Source organism: Eptatretus burgeri, chromosome 17, assembly GCF_056783735.1.
Source record: "Eptatretus burgeri isolate ZD-2024b chromosome 17, Ebu_testis_v1, whole genome shotgun sequence".
NCBI classification, from domain to species: domain Eukaryota; kingdom Metazoa; phylum Chordata; class Myxini; order Myxiniformes; family Myxinidae; genus Eptatretus; species Eptatretus burgeri.
Genome location: NC_140977.1, coordinates 35,867,582 through 35,891,840, shown reverse-complemented (window position 1 = coordinate 35,891,840; position 24,259 = coordinate 35,867,582). Strand labels below are relative to the sequence as shown.

Sequence of the window (24,259 nt, the reverse complement as noted above, 5' to 3'; positions counted from 1 at the left end):
AGACAGCTGCCATGATCGTTGCATACAAAATGTGCATTTTCTTCCTCAAAAAGGTGTCTTCATTCAGTGATGCAAGATGCCTTGTTTTAGTCTTGAAATGTACATGAGGCCTTGAACTCTGAGCTATGTGGGGCGAGAAAGGTGGGAGCCATTTTTGGGCAGCTGGTGGGCGTGGCCTTTCGAATGAGCAGTGCTTATGACCCACACAGACCAACAGACGCAAACTCAGCTTTATATATTAGATCATTGGCTCTTAACCTGGGGGGTGATTAATTTCCAGAGGGGGCGTGAGTGGAGAAAAAAGTAGAAATTTCTCTTTTTGGAATCCTCTGTTTGCATAATATCGTGATGAACACAAAGTATTGCCTTTAATTTTCGTTTTCTATTCGTTCCTTGGCCTACCATTTTCTGTATTTAAATTGATTTTAACATTTTCTGTATTTAAATTTAATATTAAAATTTATATTTTTATTTTAATATTTATTAAAAAATTTGCAGTACCCATTTCAAACTAAATCATTCGCAATGAGTGCAAAAAAGCAGAAGTATCTTGACAAATATATTCGATTTGGATGTGTCCCTCAAAGGGTGACGCAGAGGTACCCCAGCACAAAGTATGCGACAAGACTGAGCAATGATGGCATAAGGCCCACACGCTTGGAACGCCACTTGTAGACAATGCATCCTGCTCTAGCTGCCAAACCCAAGGCAGTCCTTGAAGCAAGCTAAGATGGACAGCAGTGGAGAATTTTGGAAACAGACTTCAAAGGTTGTTGAGGCTTCCTATTGGATCGCCATGTTGATTGTAAATTGCAAAAAGAGCCATGACACCGGAGAGACTCATAAAACCAAGTGTACTGCATGCAGCAGAGCTTGTTCTGGGGAAGCAGAGTGCAAACAAGCTTTCCCAAATCTCTATCAAACGATACCATCAAGGGAAGGATCGATGACATGTCTCAAGACCTCGGAGATCAAGTTCTTGACCAAGTAAGAGCTTCTCCTGTATTTGCCATCCAGTTGGATGAAATGACTGATGTTGTTCAGTGTTCTCAGCTACTGATGTATGCTCATTTTGTGTCAGGAAATAGTGTAAAAGAGGAAATTCTCTTCTGCTGTCCCATGGAAAGTTGTACAACAGCAACAGGTATTTTTCAAGTGGTATCAAATTTCTTCCAGGAAAATCAACTTTTGTGGGACTCGCTGGTAGGGGTGTGTACTGATGGAGCTCCAGCCATGCTTGGTTCACAATCTGGTTTCATAACGAGTTTAAAAAAGTCCATCTGCTATAGGTATGCACTGCATCCTTCATCGTGAAGCCTTAGCATCCAGAACTCTACCTGCTGAAATAAAGGATGTCTTGAACCTGACTATCAAAGTAGTCAACTTCATCAAAGCTGGAGCCTAAAACAGTCGTCTCTTCAAACAGCTGTGTGTGGATATGGATTCTGAACATCAAGCCTTGCTTTTCCACACAAACGTACGATGGCTTTCGAAGGGAAACATGCTTGGACGGCTTTATGAACTACCACAAAAAGTGGCAGCAGAAAGCAGATCTCCATGACAAGTTCCAGTCTGAAGGATTTTTGCTATCTCGAGCTTACCTGGTGGACATCCTTGAAGTGCTGAATGCCATCAACCTTAAACTCCAAGGGAAAAACGTCAACATAATCATGCACCATGATGTCATTCGAGCCTTCATGTCCAAATTTGACCTTTGGAAATGTCAAATTCAGGATGGAAATACAGCCAGTTTTGCTAACTTGGATTCTGCTCTCATTCAGTTACCTTGATTTTGAGTTAAAGAAACAAATTATTACTCATCTGATTGAATTGAAAGCAGAATTCATCAGATATTTTCTGGATTGTAGATGAGAAGTGCGAAGCCTGGAAATTCATGAGTAACCCATTTCAATGTGAAGTAGCTGATATTACAGACAAAGTGTAAGATGAGTTTCTTGAGTTAATGTTCAACTCCTCGACTGAAGAAGACTTCAAAAAGCTGTCTCTCGAGACGTTCTGGGTCACGTACCTTCCTGTTTACCCTTTGATCTCACATCAAGCTCTTCGAATTCTGACTGTTTGGATCAACGTATCTTTGTGAAGCTGCATTTTCCACGCTCGTTGCTGTCAAGACCAAGTACAGAAACAAGCTGAACATTGAAGGGGACTTGTGTTGTGCTCTCTGGCATTTGACCACACATTCAAGATCTGGTAGCTAAGAAGCAATGTCAAGTATCTCATTAAATATGCTGTGTACATGAGTGTTGCTTATACATAATTCTTTGTTCAATAAAAAGACTAAAAACACGCATTTTTTTTCCTTTTTAATCATTTGGTTGAAGATGTGAGTGGGGGGGGGGGGTAGGGGGATTGGATTGGGAGGTGAGGTGGAAATGTGTTTTTTTTTTTTTTTTTTTTTTTTTTTTTTTTTTTTCGAAGTGAGGAGATGAGAGGAAATGGGATAATGTTGAGGTAGAAAGTACAATATTTGGGAAAGGCAAACCGATGGACACTTTCACAGCTGCTATCTGGAGAGTTGTCCTAAAACGGTACAAACAAGATACGATTTGATGCGGAAAGTTGGACTGCATCATGGACGTACACATAACAGGAAACCCCAAAGAATCTCGCTCAGACAACTTGGCTTCAATTTGGTGGAAGCGGCTGCTGCAGATTGAACCACACATGCAAAAATTCTCAAACGGCATGCAAAAATCATGAAAGAAAAGATTATGATGGTCATGATTTAGATTTGATGGGAAGTTTGTAGAGGGGTCATGATTTAAACCAAAGATAAAGTGTTGAAGTTTTTAGATGATACACAGAAAACGCGCTTGTGTTGAACATGTACGATTGTTGTAATTAGTTTTACACCCACTACTCCTATTCATGTCCCCGCAACAAGTTTTGGGGGAGACGGAGAGGTCTCGTTCTGCCATTCCTTCCAAAGCTGTCCAAGTTACAAATTTTCCACCAGCACGTAGTACCAGTAAAATTGCAATTCTCAGTTGAGCGAGTTGACATTTGGTGGCATCACATGTTCCTGTGCGTGACTCGAATCGCATGTTGATTGCAGCGTTAACTGATACACCGGTACAATTGTTCTTGTTTGTTCTTGTTTTTTATGTTTGATGTACTTTTGCCGGTTTTGGTCTTAGCCAACTTCAAAGCAAATGTAATTTCCATTACAATCCCAGTGTCGTGATCTGGGATGTAACCGTGATGCGTGTTCATCGGTTTCCAAAAAGCCACCATTTGTGATGTCAAATCTACATTGTGTGTACAAAATGGCGAATTTTATTTTGAACATGACACAAAACCCAACCCCCATTCTTCGCACACCCTGGCACAGGCCTTGTCTTGAATCCTGTGATATGGGCAGAGATGTTCATGTTTATACAGATGGCCATTTCCTATTCATTTTTTTTTGTAATCTTATTGTCTTTTGTAACTGTGGTTGATGTAGGGGAAAGCTTGGCCTTGTCGTTTTTATCAAGTTGGATGTGGGTCATGCTTTCCATTTTATTTTAAGAACAGTTTTTCATTGTTTTGTTTGGCATCGGCCCATTGTATAGTTGTGAGCAGGTAGATTACCAATCAAGCTTCGTGCACTCACTGCTTTCATTGAATGTCTGTCTGATTGTGACACTTTTTATTTTTATTTTTTTTGGCCCTTGGATAGATTCTAACTTGCAACCCTCATTTAGCAAAATATGTGTTTACCATAAGAACACACATAAAAGGAACTTCTAATGCGCAACAGGACATTTGATCCATCATGCTTGTACTGCACAAACCCTGTAATCCATTACCCATCCACACAAGCTGCGGACAAGTCCTACCAATGTACCCATATATCTCTGCTTCATGCAGGTACCTATGTAATTCCAATTTAAACTTATTTCCTGCCAATATCTCTCCAGGGAGCCCATTACATGCATTAACTAGAGGGGGAGCACTCGGTAAAGTGCAAAACCTCCGCCGCCAATACTGCTCGGTCACTCGAGTGAACCTGATATCCTGTTCATTCAATTTGACGTCAACAATGCTCAGTTATCGTTTGCAACTTTCCCTTTTACTTTTAACTTTTACATACTCAATTCATTCGTCATAACTAGATTACTTGAGACAGAAATTGATCTTACGTGGGTATATCCACCTGAAGTTCCAAAATCAGCCGCAATTATAATTTTGGCATGTTTTTTTTTTGTTGGACATCACTTGAAACATGTAGAAATGCAAAAAAAAAAAAAATTCAAATATTTTTCAAAATAGCCACCATAGCGGCAATATTGGATTTTAGACCAAGTCCAAAATCTAATGGCATGATCCTTGGACCAGACCTAACCCCACACCAAGTTTCGTCGAAATCCGTCGTAGTTTTTCCGTAATACTGTTCACAAACAAACAAACAGAAAGGGGTGAAAACAGTAACCTCCATCCATCTTCGATGGCGGAGGTTAACCAGTCTGAACACTTTTTATTTTTTTTTCTTTTCTTTTTTTTCTTCCTTCCTTCTTTCTTTAAAAATAAATATAATCCTCAGACTGTGGCTTGTCCTAACATTGTTGACTCTGGTGGGAAGGGAGGGGGGTGGAAACTCTACTGCCCCCATCTTGTCCACATCCTTATCTTGAACATCTCCATAAGAACTCCTCATCACCTTTATAAATGTATAGTCCTGTTTCAACTGTTCATAGCTAAGTCTAACTAGTCCGGGGATCGATGCAGCCCGAGGGTGCCGACGGCTTGCGTTCAAGGTATTTGTTTTGAAAACTTGCACTCATGTTGGTCGGGCTTAAGTAGCGAGAGGAAACGTCTTCTTTGCCTGCACCATTGCCCTCGTTTAGCTGTTTGAGTAAAACTCATTCGTTCAGTTTGTAATGCATGACTTGGACCACCCCTCTGCCCTGTAAATCCTCACTCATGGCCATGCTCCCTGGCTTGTGAAGGCCACATAGTTTCCTGACTTCACTCCCTTCACATGTGCATAGTTTCTCAAGTCTTGGTTTCCTGGTTTGGGAATGCATGTTTTGTGCCAAGTATAGAATTTTTATAGCCATTGTTATGCATTCTCGAAAAAGGATTGTTTATTGTTTCACCGGTGATGCCGTTAACTTGCACAATAATATGCTAATGAACTTTGTTTGCAGTTGGTCATGTGATTTTCCCTGTTAAACTGCCTTGGTTTTCTTTTTTAGGGAGGGGGGTGGATTTAGGCACTTTTCTGGACCAGGTGTTTAAACCTGATTGATTACTGCATTGTCAAATTTTTAATCACACATATATATATATATATATATATATATATATATATATATATATATATATATATATATATATATATATATATATATATATATATATATATATATATATATATATATATATTTTTGTTGAAGTGGATAGTAACTTGATTTTTCTCAGTTTTTGAGATTTTATGATTTGGTGTGTAAATTTGAACTGTCTTCTCCATAATTGTACACGGGTATTTTAGGTTTTGCTGATCAAATGTCGATAGCTTTGTGGTGTGGTGGCTTGGTTTGGAGCCAATGTATGCCAAAAAAAGTCATGGTTTCTTTAAAAACGAATTGACCTTCTCTGACTAATGAGGGACTTTCAAAATGATTTATGAATGCAGAAGAGGCCTTTTGCGCATGTTCTGTTTTCAATGACTCTCCTGCGAGCCGGGGCACTTGACGCGTACGAAATTTGGAATTAAAATGATCTTTAAAACCATTTTGAGAATTTAACCAAAGGTGGCAATTTCAAAATGGTTAACATTAATTGTTGCAAATCAAATTTGCAAAAATGTAATAAATTTGAGAAATATCCGTGGATGGAAGGCATTTCATTACAACCACTTCCTGTTGATTCAAGGCACCGCAATCTCTAACCCAACATGATTAATTGTAAACTAGTGAAACCCGTGCTCCGCGCAAAGTTTCTCATGTGAGGGTTCGTTAAGACGTCCAATATATCCAGTGTTCACAGTGATTTATAGAATTTTCTTTATATATATAATGTTTCTTGTTACCTTTTTTTTGTATCAAATGCACCTTCTGAAGTAGTCAGCATGTGCAGAAGAGGGTTTTACATTGCAGATGCTGTTTTCTTGGAGTGGCATTACGCCTCTCGGTGGTGAGACGTTTCATTACGACATTACGCCCCTCAGCAGTGACGTTACACGAATGTAAAAATTAGAAAATCGCCAAAAATTCCCAAACATGTCCATCTGGCGTAATCTTACATAGCCTATGCTGTACATTAGGCCACAGAGCACCTGCATGCCGAAAGTGGCAACAATCCGTCCGGCAGCTTCGGAGATACGTCTACAAAATATGGCTGAGCGTATCAATATCATTTTATATTTGCCCTGTGCATTCACAAGCCCTAGATATGATCTTCCTATCACGAGTAACCTTTTTTTTTCATTTATATATTTGTACCTGGTGTCCTGTATGTGGACACCCCTTCTAATTATTGGATTCAGCCATTGCTAACGGGTGTGTAAAATTGAGCACACAGCCTGCAATCTCCATAGACAAATATTGGCGGTGGAATGGGCCGTACTGAAGAGCTCAGTGACTTTCAACGTGGCACTGTCACAGGATGCCACCCATTCCAACAAGTCAGTTAGTCAAATTTCTGCCCTGCTAGAGCTGCCCCGGTCAACTAAGTGCTGTTGTGAAGTGGAAACATCAAGGAGCAACAGCAGCTCAGCCACGAAGTGGTAGGCCACACAGTCTCACAGAACGGAACTGCAGTGCTGAAGCGTGTAGCGTGGAAAAAGTCATCTGTTGGTTGCAGCATTCACTACCAAGTTCTATACTGACTTGCTGGAAGCAACGTCAGCGCACGCATTGTTCATTGAGAGCTTCATGAAATGGGTTTCCATGGCCAAGCAGCTGCACACAAGCCTAAGATCACCATGTGCAATGCTTGACATCGGCTGGAGTGGTGTAAAGCTCACCGCCATTGGACTCTGGAGCAGTGGAAACATGTTCTCTGGAGTGATGAATCATGCTTCACCATTTGGCAGTCTGGACAGACGAATCTGGGTGACAGGAGAATGCTACCTGCCTGAATGTATAGTGCCAACTGTAAAGTTTGGTGGAGGAATAATGCTCTGGTTCTCTTTTTTTTCATGATTTGGACTCTGCCCCTTATTTTCACTGAAGGGAAATATTAACGCCACAGCATACAATGACATTCTGGATGATTCTGTGCTTCCATATTTGTGGCAACAGTTTGGGGAAGGCCCTTTCCTGTTTCAGCATGACAAAGTGAGGTCCATACAGAAATGGTTTGTCGATCTGTGTGGAAGAACTTGATTGGCCTGCACATAGCTCTGACCTCAACCCCATCGAACACCTTTGGGATGAATTGGAGCGATGACTGCGAGCCAGACCTAATCATCCAACATCAGTGCCGACCCGACCTCACTAATGCTCTTGTGGCTGAATGGAAGCAAATCCCAGCAGCAATGTTCTAACATCGAGTGGAAAGCCTTCCCAGAAGAGTGGAGGCTGTTTTTTGCAGCAAAAGAGGGACCAACTCCATATTGATGCCCATGATTTTGGAATGAGGTGTTTGATGAGCAGGTGTCCACACACTTTTGTCCATGTTGTGTATGTAGCCCAACTAAAGAAAATGGTTTCCTGGAAATTCTATTTACAGAGAACTGGATGACTAATGTGCCTGGTCACACGTCCAACTTTCATTTTTGAAGAAAAGTTTCCTGCACTGTTTTGGAATGCTGATCTATTACTACCAGGCACAAAGGGGTTGAGAAGCACCCAAACCAGATAGTCTCTCGCATGTAAATAATAGCTGGAACAAGATTTGTTTTCTCGAAGTTTGTTGCCTTTACTTGGTAATGATGCACTATCGTCGTTCCAATTGCAGACGTCCATTAAATAAATCACCAAGCTTGCCATGTCAGTGGGAGGCACCCCCACAAGGTTTTTTTCATCAAATCGTTTGACAGAGGAAATGTTGGTTCATTTTAAAACTCTCCAGTATAATGCAGAAAATCGTTGGGGTGGAGGTATGTGTTGACCTCTGCCACCAAAGGTGAAGGAGGTTATGTTCCCCGTCCGTTTCTGTTCAGGATATCTCAAAAAGTTGTGGACGGATACGGATGAAATTTTGTAGAAATTTTATTTGAAATGGATACGGATGAAGGTTCGGTTTGTGACCAGGACTAACTGATTAGATTTTGGTGAAGATCTGGATCCGACTACTAGAATTTTTTTTATGCGATTCTTCATCATTGAGAGATGGGCCCAAAACCGATTTCATACTGTATAGCATGATATTTCAAAAATGTATTGGGCCCGATATGTTCTCGTGAATAAGGTATTATGTGGCGGAGGTACATGCGATCTTCCGAGTGCCCTTCTTGTTTGATGCTTCCATTTTCTTTGTGGTCGCAAATAGTCCAGATTGACATCATTCCCTAAAATCAAGTGGAATTATCCTGTCTTTGTCAGTCTGCTCCCTCCACCACCCCCCCTCCCTCCAGCCTTATCCTTGACATTTGACAGTTGTTTTGGTTGTTGCTGTTGGTCTGACCTACATTTTGAGGAAGTCCTTGCATTTGCTGGGTTTTATTGTATTTTTTTTTCCTCTCCTCCATCCATCACATGGTGCTCAATGCTGGAGGCCAATGTTTAAAAACATGCATACATGAGGGGAAGGGCATCCAGTTGCTACAAATGGCAGTTATTTTCGTTCACACCAAAGATGTTTCTACCTGTGCCGGTTAATTTGCCAGCATTGGGAACACCCAGACTTTATCGCTCTTTCCAATTCTCTTGTGCTATAAAAATTGCTGTAGTTGAAACCTTGTGGATTTCCATCAGCTGTGACACCTTGGGTAGAGCATAAATCTTGGCCCGCCTACAAAGACCGGCACTGCCTGGGCACGCTCCGCTGCACCAAGCCTTTTCTTGTCCTTCAATTCCTTGGCAAACTCTGCATTTGTATGCAGCGTGGCATGCAGCTTTCTTGTGTTTTTGAGCTTTTCCAGCCAACGCTGTGCTTGATTAAACCTTTTTGCATAATGTGTCCTCCAACCAGCCAAAGCACAGATCGATGTCTCACTACAGGTGGACTTGTTGCACCTTGGGCTTCTCTGTTTTTGCCACTTGCTGGACCGATTTGCAGAATGAGACTAGCAGTTTATGCTCATCTCACCAAAAGGTGCAGAGATTTTCCATACTTGTCATCGTTTTGGTGGCTGAGAGCTAACCGTTGGATCGAGAGTAAAATTGGCCTGGAATAGATATGATGTGCTCAGAAAAACATGCCCATTACATGTAAAAGTTAAATTTTATAAAACCTGAATCGGTTATATTGATGTATGATGACTGATGAATTATCATATTATTCCAATGGTTTTCATGTTAGCCACAGATTGAAGTTGCAAACTTTATGGTTTTTCTTTTGTACGTATTTCATTTCTTGTTTCCTTTGTGCAGCTTGCCGGTGCTGCTGTGTTGGGCATTGGCTTATGGCTCCGTTTTGACAACCAAACCAAGGACATGTTCAATTTGGATGATGCACCTTCAACCTTCTACATTGGTGAGCAAAGCTACTTTAACTTGCCATTGCTATTTGTTTTTTTTTTTGTTTTTTTTTTTTCTACAGTTAAGCAGTGTTTATTTTATTTTTCTTTCCATTGTGCCTCGCTTGCTGAGCTCATCTAATTGTGCCACGATCTTCTTCTGCTCGTAGTCAGGAGATTTGGAACATATCACCTCACATGCCAAGTGTAAAGTGGGGTTCAGCAATTGGTTCACTACTGTCTGATCGAGAACAACTTTATTTCAATTGAATGTTTTATTTTGAACACAAATTGAGAAAACAAACCTGCAGTTTAGCAGTACTTTGACTCTGAAGTAGTCCCGAACACACGTGCACAGTGAAAATTGTTTTACTCTGCCTGTCTGGTAGTCATACAAAATTGAAAATGACACCAAACAAATTACTGTTTTAGTGGATGTAATAAAGGACAAAAATGGGCACAAAACTAAAATAATGTGTGAAATAAGGTGGTGTATAAGCCTTCATCAATGGCAGTAAACGTCTGGAATATTATTATTTTTATTTTATTTTTTATAAATAGGACTTTTTTACAATAGTTTCAATTGTTTTATGTACGAGAACACAAATCGCCTTGCTACTGCTTCCAAAAAACTTCCAGTTTTGCATACTTGTATTGGACATAACCCTCGTCCTACAAACGTATTTACAACTGAATCTCACCAACTGGGTACTTCAAGACCCTAACTCAGAAGCACTAAATATCAATCTGAAGTTTTTGCATCGATAAGGAAACAGTTGTTTTGATTGGATGTTTTTGTGATGAAGTAAACGAGCATAGAATTATTATTACTGGAAGCACCCACTCCCTATGGGAGCCGTCAAGGGGGTCATGTTATATTTATGCCTATTTTACTCCAAGGGGTCCCAGGATTACACACCCAAAAAAATGGTTGCGATCGATTCAGCCGTTTTTGCGGTACCTGGGAACAGGGGAACAGACGGACAAACGGTGAATTATAGTAAGATTAATGATTACTTGCTCGATTGTATATATGTGCGCACAAAATTTGTACACAATGAATGAAAACCGGGGTCTTTTTGGACCCCAGAAAGAATTTGCTTCACTCTGCAGCAAAGTGGGATCGCAAAACTTTGTGTGTGTGTGTGTAGGAATTGGTAACACATGAAATATTAAACCAATATAGGAATAACACATGAAACCATAATTGAGTCAAAAATATCCATTGGTAGGATGAGGGTTAAATGAGGTGTGGAGAACTACATCAATGGCACTAAACTCCAGAAGTCTTTTTATGACATTTAAAATCTTTATTTTATTTCAATTGAATTGTATGCTTGAGCACTGTAGTTTGTGTATGTAGGGTAAAGGCTCGTCTGCGACGCATGCTGATTTAAGGGAGGCAGCTTCGAAATGCAACACAAGCTCGCTAATTGCATCCCATTTTTGCTGACGTGCACCATGCAATAACTATTCCACTTTCACCCCTTGAGCCATTTCCATAATATTTTACCATTTCCACTGCTGACTTGTCTATCACCTTGAATTGTTTTTAATTTTTATTTTTAAATATACTGAAACTCAAAAACTTACCACCTTTTAAACCTTCAAATATCAACAATAACACCATGTAGTAAATGTGTGAACTTATTTGTGGACAATAGTGTCCTCACTGTCAGACAAAACTGTCACGGATGGTCACTTGAACCTTCAATGGTCACTTCATAGCACAGCTGTTGAACAGCCGTTTTGACTGTCAGTGATTAGCCAAGGGGTACGAGATGATTTTAATGAGCTGCACGTGATGTCTTGATATTGGCTTTAAAAAGGCCAGTGCAAAATGGGCATTTCAATCAACATGCCACGATTGTCAAGGGATCAACGGCAGTGTGCCTTGGGCATACTGCAAGGTGGATTGAGCTACCATGAGGTGGCATGTTGCCTTGGCTGTTCACACCAGACTATATCGGCCCTGGTGGACAGAGCCACCCTCCACAACTCTGCAGATGACAGACCTCGATCAGGAGGCCAAGAGTCACATAAGGCAGGACAGGCAGATGGTCCCAAGTCAGATGGCTTCAGACATTGAGGACTGAGTGCGACAGAATCCAGCAGCAATCCATCCAAAGACTGGTAGGCAGTAGGTGCCGACGATGCCTGTATCCAAAACAATGGTGGCCACACATGCTATTGAAAGGGGACTGACATTGCACCTTCTGCTGTTTTGTACTGTAGAACAAACTTATGAGATGGTGTATCTTGGTCAAAAACTTGACATGTCATCAATAAAATGCCAATGTTTCAATTAGCAATTGTTGGTTTGTTTTATTTTGAACTTTCAATTTTATTACATTTCAAACAAGTGGTAAGTTTTTTTTTTTTTTTTTTTTTTTTTTTTTTTTTTTTTTTTTTGTTTCAGTATATAAACTTACCTCTTACCTCTACAACCTTTTACAATTTTTTTAATGTAAAATCTGTGCATCCCATTTTAAAGGTGCCATTGTGGGCTGCCCTTGCATCCTTGTTTATGATATGTGATGTGAAGCAAGTGGGCTACATCAATCTATGCTGTGTACCATATTGCCAATCCTTTTGGAAAGGTACTGGTAGGATGGCAGTACAGTGTTCAATTCTCTCTGATGCCTTCCATTCTGCCCGTTTTTTGTTTTTCAGAGTAGGGAGTGGTCCCTTTGCTGTACCCATTATTGAGCTTGACGACTGACTAATCTAATTTATTTAAATTAATCGGCTTTGGAAGATAACATGGTCCATGCAGGAGTTTAAAATCCAGAAACCTGTTGGTCTCCTGTCAACCTGCACGGCTCGAGCGCAGTAGCATGGGCAAAGTTTGCAGCTCTCCAAAGCTGATTCCAGGCTTCCACACTTTCTGTATGTGCATCACCCATGATGCATAATACCCCTCCCCTCTCACCATTGGACCGAAAGCCTGTTTGAGAGAGGGAGGAGGGGACAGAAATTACGTCAGATGTGACGCCCAGTTTAACTTCCACCCGAGAGACTGTGCACACATCGATTAATCACCGTCTGTGAAACGCCGGGATGACATTTTATAGCCTGGTTGAGATTCAAACCCAGGCGAGACATCTTGGGGTGAGCGTGCGTACCTCTCGGCTATCCTGCCCTCATGTGGGAAATTATTGCTTTGTCGCCACTGAAAACGTTTTTGCGATTCTGTCATGAACTCGCAGTTCACTTGTCCTGTTGCTTTCCTCATTCTCATCCAATTTGCCTTCCCAACTCTGGAGGTGTCCCCACGCAGAACCGAGCCACGGTATCACCGTGGGAGCTTGTAGAGCGCCTGCCAAGTGGCTGAAGCATTCCAATGAAACTGTTGAATTAACTTTAAAAATAAATATGTATATATATAATATATAGAAATGTTAATTTTTTTTACTTCTGCCATTGAAGGTGGAAGGAGGTTGTTTTCACCCCTATCTCTGTCTCTGTACAGGATATATGAAAAAGTTGTGAACGGATTCGGATGAAATTTAGTGGGCAGGTTGGATGTGGGACAGGACGAGCTGATTAGATTTTGAAGATCCGTATTCGGCGACAAAAATTTATTAAATGATTCTTCACCATTGAGGGAAGAATGGACTCTATTTTGGTGAAGATACGGATGCGAGAATTTAATTATTATTTTTTTAGTTGGTCCTCACCATTGAAAGATGGGGCCAAAAATGTATCGCATGATATTGTTGTGGACCGGGTATCGGCGACGAGCATAACTGCTCGATGGAGCAGTAGTCTGCTCAACCGAACATTGGTAATCTAGATCGTCACCCCAGATAACTCTGGAGCCGACGGGTCCCTTATCGGACCGAAGATCGCCAATGGGGTCGATTGCCAATTTCAATTTACCTAAATACCCACGTCGTCCAAACTACCGGGGAAATTCACCCTCGGCGGAGCTCGAGCGGAACGAGCCGTTAGCGTGCTCGAACCGTGCGTAACCCGAACGGATGGTTACCGAGGTCGGTCGGTCCAAATGCACAATTTACCCTCGCTACTTCTCAACATGCACCGTGCTAAACTAATGAAGAAAACACAAAAATTAGGCCGTCGCGACGGATCGCCCCTCAAGGAGAGTAATGTGGTCCTGCGTGGGCTTCGCTCATTGGCTGACCGTCGGCAACCTCGCTCGCATCCCCGGATTGGGCGAGAGAGATGTCAGGTCCTCGTGAACTCCGCCCATGTACGTGCTGACACACACGTGTGCAATGGTGCTGGTGAAGGAAGTGAAGGCAGATATCGTTGTAGTAAGTGTAAAAAATCCTATCTATAAAATAACTTCGCAGCACATGAACATTTAATTCCCATTAGACATAGGGGATGGATTCTAACTAGAAACACATGCTTATCGAAATAACTAAGCTATGGGGACGGCTGTCTGTCTGTCTGTGTGCACAAGGCTTCCAAATTCGTAACTTTCTAAAAATTATCGGTCCTGATATGTTCTCGTGGTGGAGGTATGCACTCTCCCGAGTGCCCTAATTTCAAAATGTAATTTTCAACAGCAAAATGATATGTTCCTGCTAATCCTGTTGTCAATTGTTTTGTATGACTGCCTTTTGTCAGGTGTGTACATCCTGATTGGAATTGGTGCACTCATGATGTTCATGGGGTTCCTCGGCTGTTGTGGAGCAATCCAGGAGTCTCAGTGCATGTTGGGATCGGTCAGTCTTGCTATGCAACATCTCGCTTAACCTTCAGACACTTTGTAGAGCAAATTCGTATTTAATTTTTCTTATTATTATTTATTAATTGATCTGGTGTGTTCTGCCTCTTTCATTTCTGTAGCTCAGATTTTTGTGTAGCTGGTTCTTTGCAGTGTTTATTGCTAATCGGTGTTTGCTGATTTCACAATTGTCATTGCACTTTTATTATGAACTTTATTTCAAGTCGTTTTTGCCTCAATGGCCTATTTTGTCCAAAACTGTTTTAATGTTCAATCTTTTGTTGCATCTTGAATAAATTCTCTGATGCCAGTTTCAATTTCTTTCAGTTCTTCATCTGCCTACTCGTAGTGTTTGCAGCAGAAATTGCCGCTGGAATTTGGGCTGTGCTGCATAAAGAGCAGGTTTGTCTTTACCTGAAAAATATATATTTTAAAATATTTGTGCTGAACTCCTAACCCCCACCCCAACACACTTCTGCCTTTGCTGTTTAATCATGGGAGGTCCTTCTATTTGTAAATTTTAATTCTGGGATAGGGTTTTTTTAGGTCATCGAATAAAACCAGTCTCTATGTACGTCCGTCCGTACCCATTTTTTTCTTTATTTGGTATGTGAGTTGATGTCTGAGGGATGCACGACAGTATGACCTTTGACCCGATTGAAGGTCAAGGTCACTCCAAAGTTGTGAATCGTCCAATTTCAAGATCTATCTCCTCTGCCATTTATGATCCGATCTTCGAAATTCCTTCGGATTCTGATATGGAACAATATCTAAATTTGGTCGGGCCGGTTTTTTGAAATTCGTCCTGGTTATCGAGTCGCGTGTCTTCAAAGTTGGAAAAATTGTCTGATACGGTGAAAAAAAATTCGCCCGATCTTGATGAAACTTGGTATGTAGGTAGGAGTCTGAGTGATGCACAACGGTATGACTTTAGACACGATTGAAGGTCGATGTCAACGTCACTCCAAAGTTGAAAAATCAGCTAATTTCAACATTATCTTTGCAATTTATTATCCGATCTCGGCGGAATTTCTAACGGATTATGAAAGGGTACAATATCTGGTCGGGTCGTATTTTTATTCCCGCACTTTCGAAGAAAAGCGGGAATATTGTGATTGTCTCCGCAGTCCGTCCGTCCGTCCATCCATCCGTCTTACCCTGTAACTCCTACACCGTTTGAAATAGGAACTTGAAACTTTGGCACATAGTAGATATATGTATGGGGAAGTGCACAACACTTTCGGATTTCTGATATGACCCCTAGGGGCCGGGCCAGAGGGGTTGGGGTCATGGGGGTCGATTAAAAAAGAAAAAAAAAATTGGCTTGTAGCTTTTTAAATCAAACACATTCATGAGTTGTACATTTAAACACATGATGATCAGAGGGTGCTTGGGGGGGGGGTAGGGGGTGCTTGGTGGATAGGGGGTCAAAATAGCTCCTCCTACACCGTTTGAGATAGGAACTTGAAACTTTTGGACATAGTTGATATATGTATGGGGAAGTGCACAACACTGTCAGATTTTTTTTAAGTGTATTTACCATTGTACATGGTAAATTATTTTATAAAGAACTTACTTATGTGGCCCCCATGAGTGACAGTCACAGGTTTTTCTGTATTTATCTAATTGATTATGAATAATTAATATTATCCACAGTTCATTCCTATGATTAAATTGATGCACAGTTCTATATTGCTGGACAGTGTTAAAATAATGTTTCATGAAATGTTGACATGCTTGCAATGACTTCTAATTTAGTAAACATAGTAAGTCTTTGGTCATAAAGCACATCAAATAGAAAAGAATAGTCGATCCATTTTGCAAGATAAAATTTCACCTAGCGTTGATGGGACAAAGCAGTGCACACGAGAATATGCGATGGTGTGCCATCGACAACGTAGTTCTAGTTCGAATTTGTAATTTGATTTCTGAGGTTTTCTATCCTTTTTACTCCCGGGCTTTCGTCTGTACGTTGAACCAAAAAACAAGACTACATCGAAGCCATTCTATGCTGATCAGAGATCCACATATATACAGAACTTCAGAGATGACCGTCACCCCCAACCGGGGGTAATTTTTAATGTTGCCGTTACATTTACCAACAGCGGACATTTTTGGAAAAATGCACAACTTTTGCAAAACACTTTGTGTGTCACATTCGTACATGGTAGGCATGGGCAGCCTGCAAGGACGCACGCATCTCGTGATGTGCGGGTGGAGTGCTTAAACTATTTGCGGCCCATGCCATACTCTCACCATGTGGCGATCTTACTCAATCGCATGCGGTCTTGCCATCGCCTCGTGCTATTTGTTTTGAGGCGTCACCCATTTGGTCCAATATATGGAGTATGTTGTTGCACAAAGGTTCTTTCCTGTTTGATATGCTCAGAGCATCATGGGTTTCAAGGGGTACAATCTCAAGAGGCATTATGACACGAAAGCATATTTTACCGACAACAACTTGTGGGGGCAAGCACAGACTCGGTACGGAAATTAACAAAGGTTTTCTTTGGTAGCAGGAGCCTGAATAATATTAAACGATGCTGACAATATTGTCGGAGCCCGTTGCGTTCTGTTTCAAACTGGCAATTTTAAAAACCATATACTCCAATGATTTTGTGAAGGATCGTTTCCCTGGCATTGTGAAAATGCTCTGCCTGGATAAATGTAGAGAAAATTATTGCATTGTGTGGTGGTGAGAATTGACAATCTCAAATATCAGTATATTATTGGGCAAGGAGGCATCAAATCTAGGCAAGAATGCTCAGCTGAGTGCACCTACCTCTGGGCTATCTTGCATTGCCAATGAGTATGTTTGGTTTTATCGTTTATCGGGGGTGATAGTTTTGAAAATGAAACTATTGTTGTATCCAAGGAAGTCTGTTCCATAAAGTTTCACTCATCTATTGAGGGAAAATATCAGGTTAAATTCCTGTGGCTTCGTGCTGCAATTTTCATGGAACATTTGTGGTTTGGGGGAAATTTTTTTGATTTTATTATTCCCATGCTTTCGAAGAAAAGCGGGAATATTGATTGTCTCCGCCATACGTCATACCCTGAAACTCCGACACCGTTTGAAATAGTAACTTGAAACTTTGGGACATAGTAGATAAATGTATGGAAGTGCACAACACTTTCGGATTTTTGATATGACCTCTCGGGGCCATATTATGGGGTTGGTCATGGGGGTCGATTAAAATAAAATTGTCATAGCTTTTTTTTTTTTTTTAGTGTATTTACCATTGTACATGGTAAATTCTTTTATAAAGAACTTACTTATGTGGCCCCCATGAGTGACAGTCACAGGTTTTACTGTATTTATCTAATTAATATTATACACAGTTCATTCCTATGATTAAATTGATTAACAGTTCTATATTGCTGGACAGTGTTAAATTAATGTTGACATGCTGCAATGACTTCTAATTTAGTAAACATAGCAAGTCTTTGGTCATAAAGCACATCAAATAGAAAAGAATAGTCAATCCATTTTGCAAGATAAAATTTCACCTAGCGTTACTGGGACAAAGCAGTGAGTGCGGGAATATGCGATGGTGTGTCATCGACAACGTAGTTCTAGTTTTATTTAGAACGATTACTTTTAGGGGCTGGGTCTGAGCTTTTGTGCCCTTTCATTACCGGAACATCAATTGCAAACTTCTTTTTTTATACAGTCAAGGCTCATGAAAGGGCTAGGTATGCCATCTTTTGAATGTTTGGGTGGTTGCTGAAAAATGCAGTTAAACATTTATGTATTTTTGTTCTTGCTTCTTCCATGTTGATTCAAAAAACAAAACAAAGAATTACAATTTCAAGCTACACGAATGTATGCATTTCCTTCAATGCAAGAGAAGTATTGAAGTTGATTTCAACAGGAGAAACATTTGAGTATTTGCCAGCAAAACAAAAAAAAATGAAACTTTGGCTTTATTTCTTAGTCTTTAAATTGAACTTAAGATTGAAAATATAGTTGTTCTGCTCCTACCTTTGGTGCTTTGTTTCGATTAATTCTGCTTGTGCATTCATAGCAATGCGGTTTGCAATTTTATATTTTTAACGTCCATAAGAGATTGCACCCATGTATTGAACTTTTCTCTCGATTGTAGTGTCAGCCACCCAATACTCGCCTGTTTATACATTTATCGTTTTTAAAACGCTAGTCTAATAATTTTTATAAAGCATTGCAGTGAAGTCTGATCCCAATAATTTTAAAGTAATATATGTATTTGTATATTGTAATCAGTAAAAAAGTGTGGTTGATAAAGGAAATAACTTGCATCAAAAACTTTAACATTTTCACGCTCACGCCAGGTGTATCGCTATAGCTCTGTTCTTCGAACAGGCGAGCTAAAAATGATGCCATCATGCGAACTTTTTGTTTTTGTTCAGATCCCCAAAGAGCTGAAAATCTTTTATGACGCCAGCTATAACGAATTCCAGAAATCGCAATCTGAATCTTCCAAGATGGCATTACTTACGCTGCATAAGGCGGTACGTTTTTATTTATTTATTTTTTCAAACGTTCTATTCTCCATCTCACCTCTATACCCCATCTGAAAATTGTCCCTTGCAAATATGTTTCTTGACTTTTTTTCCTTCGTCTTCTTCCTCTTTTTTCCCTGCAGCTGGACTGTTGTGGTTCCAATGTCCTAAGTGGTGCCGTCGCTGCCTTCAGTAATGTTTGTCCAAGTGGCATTGTGGATAGCTTAACAAACCCCTCAAAGGTGAGTTGTTTATCTCAGTCCCCCACGTTGCAGTTTTGATTTATAGGCTTCAAAGTTGACAAGTGGGAAGCCTATTGTTCCTGTTTGGATTATTACCCCCACCATATGTGATGGACAGAGGTTGTTTTCACTCGTCTTTGTGTGTAGGATATCTTGAGTTGTGGACAGGTTGGGTGTTTGACAAGGACAAAATGATTAGATTTTTATGAAGATGGATATTTTTAATTCTTTACTATTGAGAAATGGTGCCAAAAATGTAGCATGATGTCTCAAAAGGTTGTGGATTTATTTGGTAATGATGGATTATCACTACCTGGTTGATAGAGTTGGATAGGTGACAAGAATAAGGCGATTAAATTTTGGTTGAGGTCTGGATCCCGATGCGGCCAACTAGTGGGATACAAAATGTGAACTGTTTGGCCTGGCAGAGGTATTTGCTCGACCGAGTGCTGTTGTAGTTATTATACCACCACAGTTGACTTCTGAAAAAAATTAATTGCAGCTGGTTATGCCAATCTGCATAATTATTTATGCTTATGCCAATCATAATTGGGTTTTGCCAATCTGATGGTTTATAGAGGACACCATTGTCACTTTAGCCTCATGGATTTTTTTTTTTTTTTTTAAATACCTCCACTGATGTCACCAGAGGCATTGTCTTTGGGTTGGCTGGATGTATGTACATCTGTCCACGCCAAATTTGTTTTCTCTGCAACCGCTGAGCTGATTGGAAATTTTCACCATCGGTGCAACTACTTGTCGAATGTTGTAATGATAGATGTCATAGGTCACCCATTGTGGTAGTCATGTTGGAAAATAAACTTTGGACCTCTATATCTGAAACTACTTCATGGGAAGAAAAATAAATAAATTGATGGTCACATGGTTTGGCAGCCATATTGTTTTTCACATGAAAAACCTTCAAAATCTTCTTTGAAATGGCTGAACAGTTTGAAGGGAATTTTACCCACATGTTCCCCAATCATTGGATACTGGGCTGTTCATGAATAATTCATAGGTCACATGGTGTGGCAGCCATATTGGATTGAACAGAAATCTTAAAATTATCTTGAACCGCTTTATCAATCTGTCAAATGTCAGTTATGATCTCGTGGTCACGTAGAATGTATGCTTTAAATTTCAACCTGATTGGAAGCATCGTCTGGCAGCCAAAATTATTTAATAATTGGAATCTGGGTTCAGGGATTTAAATCAAACTTGGTACAATTGTCTTCTTCTTTTGGCTGCTCCCGTTAGGGGTCGCCACAGCGGATCATCCCTATGATCCGCATAGAGATTTGGCACATGTTTTACGCGGGATGCCCTTCCTGACGCAACCCTGGTCGCCTCTTATGACACAGGGATATGGTACACACTTGGTACAATTGTGTATTATCTATAATTGTGTGTGCATGTCTTCTCCATACTGCCAAAACCATGAAACTGCATGCATACTAAAGGAACTCCAAGGAAGTGCATGAGTTAAAATTGAGTTTTCGTTAATTGAAACGCCACTTTTGAAGATTGACGGCCTCATTTAATTATATCCTTTGAGTTACCTTGCTAGGGTCTTGATTCACCATTTTGTTTGGCTTGCTCATCAATGCTTTCAGTTGGAGCAGGCCTCAACGGTTTAATGACAAAGTGCTCAAAATGTCCCCCCCCCCCCCACTTTTGTCACTTGTATCATTGGATGCCTCATCTTTATACCTACCAATTGCTGTATATATCACTTAAGTGCTGTCATTTTCAAATGAGCTGGGAGCTATTTCATGCATTATGATGTGATTTTGCATGATCTACTCTTTCAGTCTAAACTATAATGGAAATGTAACGAGCTTGGAGGATCGGATCATGTGGGCTAAACTCGATCTGGAAATGTAAAAAAAAAATTTTTCTTTGCTATTGCTTGCCAAGCCAGCTGTTCCTTGTAAACCATTTTATTGGAGTGCTTGCTTTAATGCTTAAGTCACTTGAGTGCTCTCCAGTCTTGGGATGTACAGTTGGCAGTTGCTTCAAGATTGTGGTGGGGGTGTATTTTTTATATATATATATATATATAATATACACACACGAGGTGCCGTGAGGAGGAGTGATGTTAGGGACACATCGGCCATTTTGGAGTTGATGCCATAGAGCACTATTTTAACCCTTACCCTATCATCATCATATTAAAAAATGTTGCTTAAATCACTCCTCCTCGTGGGGCCTCATATTCATATATATATATATATATATATATATATATATATATATATATATATATATATATATATATATATATATATATATATATATATATATATATATATATATATATATATATATATATATATATATATATATATATATATATATATATATATATATATATATATATATATATATATATATATATATATATATAGAACTTGATCTATAAAGTGACTGTGTGCATGCTTTGTTTTGGGCACTGTGTGGTGGCAGTTTCATCCAGGATATGAGGTGGAGGTTTTAACTTTTTAAACCTCAGCAGCATGAGTGATCATGATTTCCTTTCTCTTTGTGACTTTGTTTGTTTGCTTTGAAAGCAATTCGTTGTTTTCATGACTTGGGTTTGCTTTTCACAGGTTATACGATTTCTTTGAGTTTCAAAGCAAAATACATTTAACACCTGATTTCTGAGCTGTTTGCTGGAGCAACATGTTTTCTAAATTGGAAGGAAATTGTTTTGTTTGTTTTCTTTTCTGTCAAATGCAGCTGTTTCTAAAGATTAATGCTTATGTACATCTCTCTGAAATGTCTCATGCAGTGCTGTTATAAATTGTTGATTGAAATTCCCCAAAACAAGGGTGAAAGTTTCTTGATGTTTTTGAGTTGTGTACAGTATGTACTGTGTGCCTCTCCTCTACCTCTCCTCTACCTCTCCCTCTCCTACCTCTCCCTCTCCTCTCCCCCTCACACATCAGTGAAGCGACAGGTGATATTTGCTTGTGATGAGGGTGGAGGCATACCGAGTGACATTGCAATGTCAGAGTGCCCATCTAGTTTTTATTATTTTGCTGGAGAGGAAACCCTTCCCCCTCAAAGTAATGCCATCTCTTCCCTGCACTGTTTGGTAATGGCTCACCAAGATCCCTACCTTTTCAGGATTGTCACACCAGAATCGATGAAATACTCACTTCGAAGGTCTACATCATCGCAGCTGTTGGTATTGGGATTGGTGTCATGATGGTAAGTAGTGTGCGATTGGCATTATGATTGTGTGTTGCTTGTATTAATGGTGGGGGGAGGAATGTGGTAAGGATACCAGCACACAATGGTATAATGTTTTTCTGAAGGTATTGTGGGTTCTTTTATGTCCATGCTAGCAGACCTGACACCTTGCTTAACATCCCTTTGAACGATGGCCAATTTGTTTTAAAACTTGGGCTTGTCCTGCAAAGCTTCAGCATGACTTGCTTGTTGAGTTGGAAATCAAACCTGGACTCGACAACTCGGTCAAATGCATTACCACACAGCTATATTGTCAGCACTGATAAATTGAAATTGATGAATCAAAATATTCATACTTTGCTTCTTTGGGAAGGTTTGTCAGTGGTTTTAATTTAAAAGAACGTATGTTAATTTGAAATTTAGTTTAAACCCGACAATGGAAACCAGTGATGACAATGTATCGGATGACAGGTGTGTAAATGTTTGAACTTTCCCCATGCTTGAAACACCTGGTTTTATTGTGGTTTTGGTTGTGCTTTCAGCATGCTGTCATGGTTGCATCCAGGGTTAAGAATCTGGATGAGTTTTGTGTTGTTCGTGCATCAAGGTTGTCTGTGCACTAAATTTTGTTAACCACCTCCACCCCCCCTTTCCTCCCTGGCCCCAACCCACCAAAAAAAACATTCCTTTCTGATGTGAACAGCAGCAATTCCTTTTCACCTTATTTTGTGCCTGCGTATCAGGCTATAACCCCAAAGAGGGGGGGTCTCTCATTCACTTTTCAAAATGATATTGCTTCACTTGAAGAAACTGCTTTGTAATGATTCCTTTCTGCTCCTCCCTTTCAGATTTTTGGAATGATATTCAGCATGGCTCTCTGCTGTGCCATCCGAAATAATCGACAGTACATCTAACAGCAATTGGTTGAAGGTGAGAATTTGTTGCAGAATTTCTTCTTCCACACTGGGCTCTTTACCAACGAGCGGGAGAAGCCGGCATTGCTCAGGGTCTTAAAGGGTGTTTGGGGAATTCATTGTTCTTGAGGGTCTTTGGGTCATCTCCCAAGCATGTATTCTAATCTTGCAAGTACGTTTAAAGAAAAAAAAAGTCTCATGGTTCTTCGGGGTCTTTAAATGCTGAGGTTGTGAATGAAAATGCACTTAGGACAACCCCGGATCAGACTTGGTCTGTGTGCCAAATTTGGTGGTTGTCGGTCCAGCAGTCCTTGCAAAATAACGCGGACAGACATCCAACGAATCTTATTTATTAGATACTTGCTCCCAGTAACTGACACATTTATTCTCACACCATCCCTTCTCTGTTTGCATAGTTTTCTACCTTTTCCATTTTGATCAGTTTCTTGGTTAACTTCCTCTTGTCTCATCTCTAGGTGTCTGGGAACCTTCCTGGGATCATGTACAGCGGACTTCCGTTACGTGCTCGAGCATCATTCCTCTTCAACCCTTCACTTGGAGTTAAATTTGTGCTTTTTGTTTTAGTATTATACTGATATATTTCCCTTGCAGATTTATGCTCCTGATTTTGATATGGAAATGTTTCAGAAGTGGTCATTTGTGTTTAGGGAGAGCTGAGGCAGTATGGAAGGAGTTTTTCTTGTGGGCAATTGTTATTTGCCTAATGTTGAAGACATTAATAAAATTCCAATGTATTTTGAAGAGTTACCCCCTCCTCGATTGTTTCTGTTGTATTTGTCTTGTGCTTTTCTTCCCCCCCCTCCCCAACCACACCTTGTTGTTCAAAAGGGCTTTCCCACATTGCTTTTGCTTTGTTACGAAGTAATCTTCCGGCTCGTGATCGCATTCGTTCTAATGTTGGACATTAACGTTTATGATGGCTACAGGATGCTTCTGGTCTCCATGGCAAAAGATTGTAGTCACTTAAATGAATAACTACAATTTTGGGTGAAATTTTGCTGTTGCCATCTCCTTGAGGGAAGTTTTTGGTTTCAAGATTTATGTTTGAGTTTTATCACAGCTTTTGGGGGGGGAGTGGAACCCAGGTACATTTTCATCTTTTATCGCTCGATTGTTGACTTGTAAGTTTTCAAAT

The 24,259-nt window shown here is 40.2% G+C and overlaps 1 protein-coding gene across 1 annotated transcript in view; it reads left to right on the top strand.

Moving 5' to 3' along the window:
- The window catches only part of LOC147009739 (CD9 antigen-like), a 31,237-nt gene extending 7,321 nt beyond the window's left edge, over positions 1 to 23,916 (top strand). Inside the window, exons 3-10 of the mRNA XM_085860865.1 lie at positions 9,486 to 9,588; positions 14,171 to 14,268; positions 14,598 to 14,672; positions 18,660 to 18,761; positions 18,896 to 18,994; positions 22,124 to 22,207; positions 23,038 to 23,119; positions 23,580 to 23,916. Coding sequence (XP_085716991.1) covers positions 9,486 to 9,588; positions 14,171 to 14,268; positions 14,598 to 14,672; positions 18,660 to 18,761; positions 18,896 to 18,994; positions 22,124 to 22,207; positions 23,038 to 23,103 — 627 coding nt within the window. The 3' untranslated portion in view covers positions 23,104 to 23,119; positions 23,580 to 23,916. The remainder of the gene's footprint in view (positions 1 to 9,485; positions 9,589 to 14,170; positions 14,269 to 14,597; positions 14,673 to 18,659; positions 18,762 to 18,895; positions 18,995 to 22,123; positions 22,208 to 23,037; positions 23,120 to 23,579) is intronic.
- The last annotated feature ends 343 nt before the right edge of the window (positions 23,917 to 24,259 follow it).